This window comes from Astyanax mexicanus, chromosome 17 (assembly GCF_023375975.1).
Source record: "Astyanax mexicanus isolate ESR-SI-001 chromosome 17, AstMex3_surface, whole genome shotgun sequence".
Classification (NCBI taxonomy): domain Eukaryota; kingdom Metazoa; phylum Chordata; class Actinopteri; order Characiformes; family Acestrorhamphidae; genus Astyanax; species Astyanax mexicanus.
The window spans coordinates 31,491,229-31,503,259 of record NC_064424.1 but is presented as its reverse complement, the minus strand read 5'-3'; the positions used below and the strand labels follow the sequence as shown (position 1 = coordinate 31,503,259).

At 38.6% G+C, this 12,031-nt stretch overlaps 1 protein-coding gene across 6 annotated transcripts in view; it reads right to left on the bottom strand.

Moving 5' to 3' along the window:
* LOC103029501 (transcription factor 4) overlaps window positions 1-11,487 on the bottom strand; it is a 274,560-nt gene extending 263,073 nt beyond the window's left edge. For 3 of the 6 annotated variants that reach the window (XM_022676295.2, XM_022676293.2, XM_022676296.2), the window contains exons 1-3: window positions 11,161-11,486; window positions 9,521-9,613; window positions 8,076-8,148 (exon numbers count right to left, since the gene is read on the bottom strand). In XM_022676295.2, coding sequence (XP_022532016.2) covers window positions 8,076-8,148; window positions 9,521-9,592 — 145 coding nt within the window. In that variant the 5' untranslated portion in view covers window positions 9,593-9,613; window positions 11,161-11,486. Of the gene's footprint in view, window positions 1-426; window positions 554-8,075; window positions 8,149-9,520; window positions 9,614-11,160 lie in introns of those variants that run through there. The other 3 variants (XM_022676294.2, XM_022676297.2, XM_049466731.1) reach the window with 3 other exon arrangements.
* Between the last annotated feature and the right edge of the window lie 544 nt (window positions 11,488-12,031).

The window sequence follows — 12,031 nt, the reverse complement described above, 5'->3', positions numbered from 1 at the left end:
TAAAGGAGCTTATATTGCTGACTAGTACCTCAAAACAGGGAGGAAAATCACTCTTCTCTTTAGCTTAGAGCTAACATATTGACTCATAGCTGAGGTAACTAACTTATCTTTTTATTTACCAACTTTATTAATTTCAACCAAAACGTATACTTTGTAAAGTATAGGCCGACCACAACCCTCAAAATATACAGTGAGGAAAATTACATTCTGGAGCTGGAGCTAACGCTAACTACATGGGCAGGAAAAGGTTGCTAAGAAACAGCGCAGCGCCTCAACTTAGCATAGCTACCACTAGCTTAGCAAGCTAAAGCTAGCAATTTCAGCACTGCTGCTCACACTGACTATACAAGTAGTAGATATACCAGTAGTCTAGCTAGCTAAGCTACCCATGTTTAACTAACTCTTAAATTGAATCTTGTTACTCACCTTTTAAACCCAGAATTTAACCAGTGAAGCACTTCTTTAAATCATTTTCACCCTGTTTACTTCAGAAGTCTTTCAGTTTGGTGTTAAATCAGTTCATATTAATCGGAGGGAACTCAGTAGTAAAAATAAACATGGTGAATGTAAAGTATTAGCTGTTAAACATTTTAGTTCACACCAGTGGTATTTTAAAGCTAGCTAGCTTATGGCATTTAAACACTTGGAGAAAGCTCCTTGCTGTAAAACCAGCCAATCAGAAAGTCAGGTTAATACGGTCCCGCCCATGCCATGCTATCATTGGTCTGAAATTCTGTCTCTTCTCAGTCCTTCTCTGTGTTTTTTTTCTTCTTTAAAATACACTTTATTGTGTTATTTATTAATTAATTAATTTATTTGTATTTTTTTTTTACGAGAAACTTGGAAATACACATATGTTTTTTTTTCTGGTATGTGGTTTATTAATAAACAATAAATAAATAAACAAAGCAAATTGCTTAATTATTACAAATTATTCCTTGTCTTTACTTTTTTACTCAACAGAACAAATATTATAATGATTATCAAATAATAATATTTGTATATAATAATAATAATAATAATAATAATAATAATAATAATTAGTTAATTAATAAAAATAAAAATAATAATAATAATAATAATAACAATAATAATAATAGTGTTCTAATTTAAGTTCTATTCTCTACTTTTTTTTAAACACAAAAAGTAATGGATTCAAACCATGTAAAGGTTTAACAATTGAACACCTATATATGGTGCAGTGACAGAACTATACAAAGGTCAGATGTGATTGCTTATAAAGTATTAATTATATAAATTATGCATAGTAATCAAAATTAAATTAGGTAAATGTTGTTTTCCTGTATTGGTTTTGTTGTACCCCTTAAATAACATAAATTTGTGGCTTGATTCCAACATTAAATAACATTAACATTTGGTCAATAAACCAAATCCAACCATAAAACCCCAAATTCAATATTGTGTCAATATCCCTTTCCTGTCTGTGATGTTTTCTAATAACATGGTAAACAAGCTAATACTGTATGTTATGCTGTGCCTCCGCTTACTTCAGATGTTTGTTGTCGGAGCTGGAAAAAACATACCGAGTTGACCCGGTAATACCAGATATGAATGTCTGGTTAGCACAGAGAGTAAAGTTGTGCAGTCCTGTGTGTATGACTGATGTTATGATACACAGGCAGATTGTATTGATATTAAACTGTACAATAATACTGCTTTTCCTAATGCTGATGAGCAGGGCAGCCATCTTGAATTCTAAATGTGGGGTGGGTAATGCTCTCTTTGTCACATCTTAGCCCTGTCTCATGTCTCTGTGTGCCTCTTGCCGGGAGGGCAGCGTTCCAATTCTGATATCCCAAGTCAAATGGAACGCAACATAAGTCCCAAGCAAACTGACACTTATAAGGAGTGTGTTTCCCTCCCTTTACTTGATGTTATGATTTATTCTGAAAGATATTTTAGAGCAGTATTTCAGTGCCATGACATTCGAGTTGTCAAATACTGGTAAATTTTTCATAATACAAATGATTACCTTCTCATTGAGTCCCTCTATAGTTGATGATAAAATTAAACTAAAAAATTAAATTGATAGGTGAAATTAAACAGACTGTCTGAGGTTAGCTTTTAGCCTGGCACGACCACCAACCCATCTCAATGTTCTTCTAGTTCCTCTTAATCTGACAGCCCATTTGATTGGACGCTGCAGCCTTGGAGCTAAAAGTCTGCAGCTTTTTCCAGCATTTTTTAGATGTTTAGTGCACGTGTAAATTAATTAAATCTCTTAAAAAACAACTTGAATAAGATTTGATTCCTTGTTTTGGGGGGGGGGGGCAGAGAAGCTGTTCATGCTATGAAACGCATGACACGTTAACAATATTTGTACTCTTTTAAATGATTTATTTTTTGCTTTTCATGTTGGAAACACTCTATTAAGCTCTACTCAACCACCCTGTCATGCAAAATATGGGAATATGTCTAAATAAGAAGGGTGACAATGTATAATAAGGATTTACTATCTGAAAATATTTTTTTGGTGGATGACAAGATAAATGTCTGTATCTGTACGTTTAAACATCTGTAAAACTGCACAGTGAAAATAGTAACTGTTTAAAAAAAAATGATGTACACAAACCTATATTTTTCAGACCACAATTAATCTAGAAAAGAAATGTTTTATGTGAAAAATGGTTGAAGCAAACGAGTTCAAATGTCAATGCATCGTCAATTATATATGATGCAGTAAACAACTTAAATATTAAACTTTTCTTTATACTTTCTTTTTTAGTATTATTTACTGAATTGGAAAATTGAAAATGTCATATTTTGTCATAAATGCAGTATTTTATTATTTTCCAATATGTTCACTTTAGTAAATGGGTATTACAAATCTGGCATCCAACAGGGATTTAAATACACTATACTGTTTTATACAACTGACACATTTTTAGCTAATATTTTAATGTAAATATAGGCTTGTTACCCTTAATGCAGTACAAATGCTTACTTACTTAAGCTGATCTGGGACCTGTTTTAAGGTTTCTTTTGAGTCAATGCTCATTCAGTAAATGTGCTTTAAAACGTGCCAACCAACGTTTTCTATTTATATACTCTATATAAATATTCTATGATATGCACCAACAATAAATGCAATACAGTGTTTTTTTGGCAACTGTTTGGAGGTGAATACAGGCTTGTTACACTTCATGCAGTGAAATTATTTCAAATGCTGGATTGTATGTATTTCTATTCCTGATATGCATTGACTAGATGCTTTGTACCAGCATGGCGTGACACCCAGTACTGTTAGGCCTATGTGCTAATACAGTACAGCTACACTATACACTATACAGTACAGAGCAGTATGGCTAATTTGAGCTGATCTGGGACCTGTTTTAAGGTTTCTATTGTGTTAATAAAGAAGGCAGGCGGGGAGGCAGGCAGGCGGATGCGAGGCGCTGATCCAATGGAGAGTTGGCTTGGCATCGGCAGCAAAGCAGCAGCCTTTAGACATCTATTAATAACGCGGCGTGAGCCTCAAAAGGCGGAAAAGAAATAAAATAAAATGAAACGGAGCTCCGGAGCAGCCGAATCTTTTCATACTTAAACAATGTCGTGCGGATTAATTTACTAAATGCTTTACCGCACATAAAACTTTTTATCTGGTGCCAGACCTGGCAGCCAGGCTGGTGGAGGTAGGCCCTATTCACGGCGTATCAGTCACTGGCAGCGAGGAACAATTCTATCATGGCTGTTGGCGCTGGACGAGCTGGCACGAAGGTCCATTTACATGGAAGAGGCCTCCCTGCCAAAGAAAAAGGGAGAGAGAAAAAAAAAACGGGAGATATTTTTACCCCCGCTAACCGAGGAATAACTCTCCGGCAGAACCTTGAAATGATAGCCATTATTAACTGAGGGTAATTATTAGCATTAGATAGTAAATAATGCTAATAATATCACTATTACCCGCTAAAATGCCTATTAATTCCTAATCCTACGCACAATTAAAGCATGGAGATTTCTCTCTCTCTTTTTCTCTTTCTCAGCCTCTCTCTCCCTCGTCATTCCCATCGTTCTGCTTCCTGAGAGGAAGACAAAGAGACGCAGCGAGAGGCGCAGGATGGTGGGAGGATGAGAGAAAAAAAACAACAACAAAGTATTAAGTGACTGGTTTCCTTCCCAGTCCATCGCCCTCTCCTTTTATTATTTTATTTTATTTTTTTTTTGATTGACAAGCATAACTATAACAGGCCCCCATATTTATTTATCACTTCTATATATGTGTAGTCCGGCAGGGCAAGCAGGAAGGTTGGCGCGAGTGCCCTGAAGGGACTAGTCAAAAGTCAAAATTTCAACGCTACTCTACTTCCCTAAACACAACCAAGCACACCACCAATTCCGCACAAGCTGATCCACACATGCCTAATTATTTTTTTTTTTGTTTTTTGGAAATTTATTTTTTTGTGTATTTTCGCAGAGGGGTAGATTCACACATGTCCCTTTAGGGGCACCCGTGCCAACCTTGCTAAAGCCCTGCTGTGTGCAAAATTTCAATGTTGCCCACCTCCAATTCTGAACAAGCCAATCAGCACACGTCTCATTTTCATTTTGGAATTTTTGATTTCTTGCGCATTTCCGCAGAGGGCTAGATTCACACGTCCCGAAAAACCTTTCCACGATTCCACGTTTCCGCGCATCTCCCTGCCAACTGCTGAAAGTTGCATGGCAACCAGGGTGGGTGGAGGTGGGGGTGGGGGATACGGGACGCAGGGGGGCATGGTTATAGTTGCCACAACCCCACCCCCACCCCCCCCTCAGCCGACTTTTTGAACAGCGTAAAGAAGCAGAAGAAGAAGAAAAAAAAACGCAACACATTTCGCAGGGAATGCACAGGGCCAAATGGGGGGGTTAGGTGGGGGGATGCAGAGGGGGCATGCAAATTAGCAACCCCTAAACAACACACCAGTCTGGGAGAAAACAATGCAGGCCGTTCAGAGTCTGGGCCCAGACGGCACCGCAGCCACCACAACAACAACTTCGTTCAGAGCTCCGGCGCAAAAAAAAAGAAAAAAAGAAGAAGAAAAAGAAGAGGACAGCAGGCCGAGTCTCAGAACACAGCATCCAGAATCCCGGAGCGAAAAGTGGATGTTAAAAAATTGGAAAAACAAACATTATAATCCTTTTTTTAAACGTCTACTGTCTGCTCGTGTGTGGGGGCCTGGTGGTCTTTCCCAGGCCGTACTTCAGGGAATGTTCTTTCCTCGGAGAGAACAAGTCCAGGGTCAAGGTCATCGCTTTCCTTTTTATTTTTCCATCAGTTTTACTTCAAAAAACGATCCGTACTAACCGTTGGAATTTGCGGATATGGAAAATCTATTTTTTTTTTTACATTCTGATTTTCAAACATTTAAGATTGTTTAAAACTGTATATTAAGCAAAATGTAATAGACATACTGCTTTAGTTATTTATAGTTCTTCAATGGTAAAAACTGTTTCTAAAGAAAACGCAAATGTTCTGCATATAGAGAACAATTTGAATTAATCAGTATATTGATTACTGTCTGCATAAATGCCAAATCCAAATAGTCCCAATACCAAATAAGACTACACCACATACGTTTTCCAAACACAGCATTTCTTATCAGCTTTAAATTTACACAATAATTTTTTTTCTCCAGCAAATATCACTAAATAAGCCTGTTATGTTGTTTGTAGACAGTATATTGTCACAGAAATAATGGCAAAAAATAACATTATTGTCATTTTAATAATAGTTTTAATATAATTGCACAATAGCACAATCACATCCCTTTTTTGAAAACAATTAACTTTAACTTTTAATTAAAACTAGTTTGGGAGATGCATTGTAGCTATTTGAATTTGGTGCACTAGCTGTCATCAAAAGCTTGTACTATATATTTTTAATGCAGAGTTTAAAAAGCATAAATAAAAAACGAATCTTCAGTTACAGATCTTTACCTGTGACAGTCCCCTCTATGTGTAAAGTAGTGCTTCTATTGATGCATTGGTCTTTCCTTGCTTGGCTATAATATTGTTTATGCTTATGGTCTATTATAAACATAATGGGCAATACTGAGATCAGCAGAAAGGCCCATATATTGTATAATAAGTCGTACTAGGCCACAGTGACGATATGTCACTGCAGCATCCCTAAAAAAAGAATGTGTGATTCTGAACACCATCAGAAATTCCATCAGTTTTCTGCTTCAGCTCCACATCGAGGCTCATTCAGATTCACAGATTTTTGTGCGCATCTGACGATATGCCAATTATAACCTTAATAATTCTAAAGCTTAGAAATAGCTCACAATTAAGAGAAATGTAGTATATAACAAATATAGCATTTGTTATTTGTAGCTTATGTGTTCTGCAAAGGTTCTTTAGTAAACGGTTAGGTTCTGGATATACAGAACCACTGGAATGTATGTAGTGATCTTCATCTGGATTAGAGCTGCACAATATATCGTTTTAGCATCGATATTGCAATACGTCTACATGCACAATAGCCACATCGCACAATGTATAATGTTTTGTGCAAAGTTAGCATAAATCTTTTTAAGAAAAAAATCACAATGTTCTCATTTTACCCAACAATATATTCCAGATTATGGAATATGTACACCTAATACCATTTATTTTACCCCAATCACTAACACAAAGATTGCATTATTAATATCATGATATCCTGTGGATTACTGACTATATACATTGCAAAATATCAAAACTGTCACAATGTAATTATTACCCCAATATCCTGCAAACCTAGTCTGGATAATATCAGTTTTGTATCTACACATCTGTTTTATTTTCCTTAGTAATAATCAGCTGATACCGATATCATTACAGCATTCCAGAAAAGAATGGTGACTCGGAATGCAAAATTCCTTTGGAATGTTTTCTTCCCAAAGGTCTCATTCAATATCAGTCTGATATTGTTTGTGTGTAACTGCCCATGCCAGCAGGCGTTATCCACAATCTGTAATGTTATAAATACAGCATTATACATATAATATATAAAAATATATAATATATATATAACAAATAAGAGACCACTTAAAAATGGTGAGTTTCTTTGATTTTACTCAATTAAAAATCTCTGGAATATAATCAAGAAGAAGATGGATGATCACAAACCATCAAACCAAACTGAACTGATTGAATTTTTGCACAAAGTTATCCAAAAGCAGTGTGTAAGACTGGTGGAGGAGAAAATGCCAAGGTGCATGAAAACTGTGACTGCATTATTTAAGGTCTAAAAAATATGCATCTTTTTTGTTATTTCAGACATTTCTCATTTTCTGCAAATAAATGCTCTAAATAACAATATTTTTATTTGGAATTTTGGAGAAATGTTGTCCATAGTTTATAGAATAAAACAACAAATGTTCATTTACACAAACAAATACCTATAAATAGCAAAATCAGAGAAAAGCTGTATGAATCTACTGATACTGAAAAAATTACGATCTCACCGGACATCCCTGAAAAATACATGTGATTACAAATGCAAAATTCCACCTATAGGAATGTTATCTGTTTTAGCTTCACATTTACATTCACGCGATCGTCTGGATCTCGTAAAAAAAAAACAGTTCATTTTTATGTCGTGGTGAAAAAAGAAAGGCTGGCGAAATTCTGATGCCGACATTTTAGCATCCTTCGCATGCACATGTTACACCTGCTGCAAACACACACGCACACACACACACACACACACACACATAAATTACCACTACCACATCATCTGAAGGCTTCGTCTGGTGGCACTAGGCCCAGTCTTGTTTAAAGCACAAGTGCGCGCGCACACACACACACACACACACATTTTATATTAAACACATATGAACCACCATCCAATAATATCCAATAAACACTTCCAGTCGGCAAATTACATTAATGACAAAAACAACAGCCTTAATAATATAATAATATTCACACATATAACAGTAATATTACTGCTAAACCTAGAATCCTAGTATTAGTCAAACACACACACACACTCACACACTTATACGCACTTACACAAACACACACACACATCAGAGCCAGAACAAATGTAAAAACAGCGACATCCAAAAGACATCCAAGCGACATACTTGAGCCGGAGAAATGCCCACTTCCCAGAGAGGTTGGTCCATTCTTTCCGCTGCCAACCGGAGGAGAAAACATCTAGAACACACATCAGAACAGCATGTTAGAAGAAAAGGAGTGAAAAAAACGAAACACACACTCCGAACCACAGATATGCAGCAGCACTGCTGAGGAGATGCGTTTGGAATGTCGAACTAACGGGATTTGATGAGAAGGGAGTCCAGCTGAAGCTCATGTTAAGGAAGCTTTGGGAAAGGGTCGGAATTCCATGCACCCTCGTTGTTGTTTATGTTGTTCTTCTGCGGATAAGTAATGCACTCTTTCTCTATCTTCTTCACTGTATTTCTATAGAATTCACTCAGTATTCCCAGAGTATTCCCATAGAATTCCACTATTCCGCATGTACACTAGGTGCAAACTTGACACAGACTCTCCCAGGCTTAGGGTGGAAGTGGTGTGTGTGTGTGTGTCGAGGGGGGGGGGGGGGGTTAATTCCTTTCCTACGCAAAAACTCCTAAATGCATTTTTTCTCCATGTCTCTTGATGCACGAGAGTGAGTGTGTGTGTGCATCATGGGAGAGTTTTGCTTTCTTTTTTTGTGTTTGTGTGTGTGTGTGTGTGTGTGTGTAGGTTGGGGGGTGGTGGAGGGGACAGGGGAAGGAATTGGGAATGGGGTGGTGGGGTTGCATTAAATTCGTGCTGCTGCTGCTGCTGACACATGCACGCATTCATGCACGCGAGCGCGCGCGCGCAAGCATCGACTTTGCTTTTGGCATTAATCTCCTTCCTGCATTGCCTCTCCACGGGACAGCGCGAGCTGGAGCGAGCGAGCACGAGAGCGCACGCGAGAAAGAGAGAGAGAGAGAGGGACATATAGAAAGACAGAAAGAAAGAGAGAGAGAGCGATTGACAGAGAAGGAGAGATGGACACTGCGTTAAAATAACACCCTGACAAATAAAATTCGTACGTTTTTATAAATAAAAAAGATCGATAAGATAAGCTACGCGCAAAAATGAAAAAGCCTTTTAAAAGTGTCGCGCGACGCTGAACACGCGCGCCTGCATCCGTTTCGTGAGCTTTTTTTTGATGTTATGATGTGGACAGAAGTTTTGTGCAGCTTTTTTTTTTTAAACATTTTTATTATTATTATTTTAGTGCGGGATTTTGCTAACTTTAAAAATATAGGCTATCATTATTTCTACTTTTATTGTGGTATTATTATTATTGTAATTGATTAATGGATAAATCATACTCAGCAATCATATCCCCCAAAGCTCGCGCATGCAGAACCATGCAAACGTGCAAATACAAAACAAAAAAAACAAGCCAAACACGATGCAAAAAAAAAGAAACAAAAAAAGAAAAAGCGCGTGCGTGTGTTCTTTTTTATTGTTTGCATTTTGAATTTTTCAATGCAATGCAATTGGAAGCAAGGCAGCTCTTGCTTACCGCGCTAAAGTCCAGTAGGTCACTCAGTTCTTTGTCCGTGCCAAGGGCTGCCATCCGCTGCTGGTGGTGCATTTTAGCCAGATCGCCCAAGACCTGGAAACATGGACACGGAGCGCGCGGTGAGAAGACGGCCCGGGGACGAGCAGGGAGGAGGAGGAGGTGGTGGTGAAGGAGGAGGAGGAGGACGGAGGAAGAGGGGGGATATGTTTCAAACGTTGCTCGTAAAAAGCGCACGCATGCATGCACGCACAGCTCGGTGCAGACTCGTGCAACAGGAGGGCGCGTGCATCACTTTTTTATTATTTAGAAAGCGTGCATCACTTTTTTTAATTTTGGAATAAAACGGGTGGGGGGACATGATGCACGTTTGTGTATCATATATGTTCACACGTTAAATTATATGGGTACGGGTAACATTCGCGTGCAAATACAGTAAAAACAAACAAACAAACAAACAAAAAAATGGCTCGCGCACAAAATGCAATAAATATACATAAACAAATGAACGAATAGGTGAATCAATCTAATGAAATAATTAATAAGTGAATGAATGCAAAAGGTTTCATGGTGCAAACAGTTGGTTTGGTTCCGCGCCCTCGCGCTCTGGCTGAACTTGCAGAGTGCACGCACCTCTGGCCACCTAAATAAAATGTGCAAGAGTCAAGAGTGCTAAAGATATTTAGCATATAAAATGCATGCAGCAATGATGCAGCACGCGCCTGATGCGATGTGATTTGATTGTTACGTAAAGTTACGTATAGGCTTGCAGTATGTTGCAGTATTAAAATAAGAATAGCACACTACAACAAATAATCCCCTTAAAATAGTGCACTTCTGCACTAGCCTACTTGAGTATAATAAGCACGGGGTCAGGAGTCAGGATGCACAAGTGGATGCTGGGACTGATGGACGACGGTTTTGCATGGTCACCTCATCAAGGCAGGCCTCAGACGTAGCCTGGCACGCGCACTGGCACAGAGAGTGCATGCACCAACCTGATGCATCCTGGAAGGCCTGGAGGAAATGCATGCATACTTGTATGGAAGACTATGCAACTAAGCATATTATCAAATAATTAATTAGAAACAATAGTAAACAGTAGGTGCTAAATACTAATTAATGAAGCTAATTAATTAGTTAACACTAGTAAACAATACTAAACAATATAAAATGATAGTGAACAATAGTGATGATGTGCACCATGTCCCCAAACTCCTCCTACAACTCTGCACGAGCCCCAAGACTGGCACACATGACCCAGCTATGCGGCACAGAGCGCGTGCGTGCGTGTGTTTATGTATGTGTGTGTATACATATATGTGTGTGTGTTGCCAAGTAAGCAGCACTTCAGGACCTGCAGTGTCCAACTTTACCCTTTAGCTTAGCTTCAGTTCCAGCGTACAAAACCAGCGTGACCGCGAACACGGTCACGTTTTATCGTAAAACTGCTCTTCATTTAAAGTTATGACAGCTCGAGCTGCTCGTGACAGTGTTATTTAAAAGCACACACGCGCACACACTACACACACCAGCCAAAAAGCAAAAAAAAATACAGCACTTTTTACGCGCTCGCGCACGGTCTGTCTGCATGTGTATCTGGCGCGAGCTCGGAGCAGCTTCTGCGCAACACAGTTAGTTACCTTGGTCGGGAATGTCAGTCCACCCGCGCGCGCGGCAGCTCGGATGGGTCGTCACAAAGTATCGGTTCTTAGTGGCAGAATGAAGCACTTTCTTCTGAAGCTTCTCCTCCCCGCGCGCGCTTCAGCTAGGCAGCCAGCTAAAGATCTTTTGTCCGCGAGCGTCGTTAAAATCTGCATAAGTCTCGAGACGCGACGAAGTGTTCCGGCATGGCTGTTCCGCAGCGAAGGCGAAGATAAACATCCGTAAGAGGCGCACAGGAGTCCGGCTAGCGCGTCCCGGCCGCCGCGGTCCTCGGAGTTGGGGCTGAACCGGCTAGCTGGCCACTTTCCATAGCGGCGTGCTGGAGAGGCGCGCAGTGTTTTTTTCCCCACCTGTTTTCCGACAAGCCACGCCCACCTCTGCCCAGCATTGGCCAATACTTGCACTTGCAAGTTTTAAGGTTGATGAAAAATAATAATAATAATAAATTATCGTAAGATGAAGATGTTTGAATTGTTCGTAAAATATGATAATATTTGATCTTTATTTTGTCATGTATAAACATGATAAAATAATGTATTATATAATATGTATTTAAATAAATAAATAAATATATACACAGCTCTGGAAAAAAAATGAGATCACTTAAAAATGATGAGTTTCTTTGATTTTACCAAATAGAAAACCTATGGATTATAATCAAGAGGAAGATAGATGATCACAAGCCATCAAACCAAGCTGAACTGCTTGAATTTTTGTGCCAGGAGTGGCATAAAGTTATACAAAAGTATTGTCTAGGACTGGTGAAGGAGAACATGCCAAGAAGCATTGATTTCTGAACTCCAAAAACTTTATGAATATGAACTTATTTTTTTCTTTGCATTATTTAAG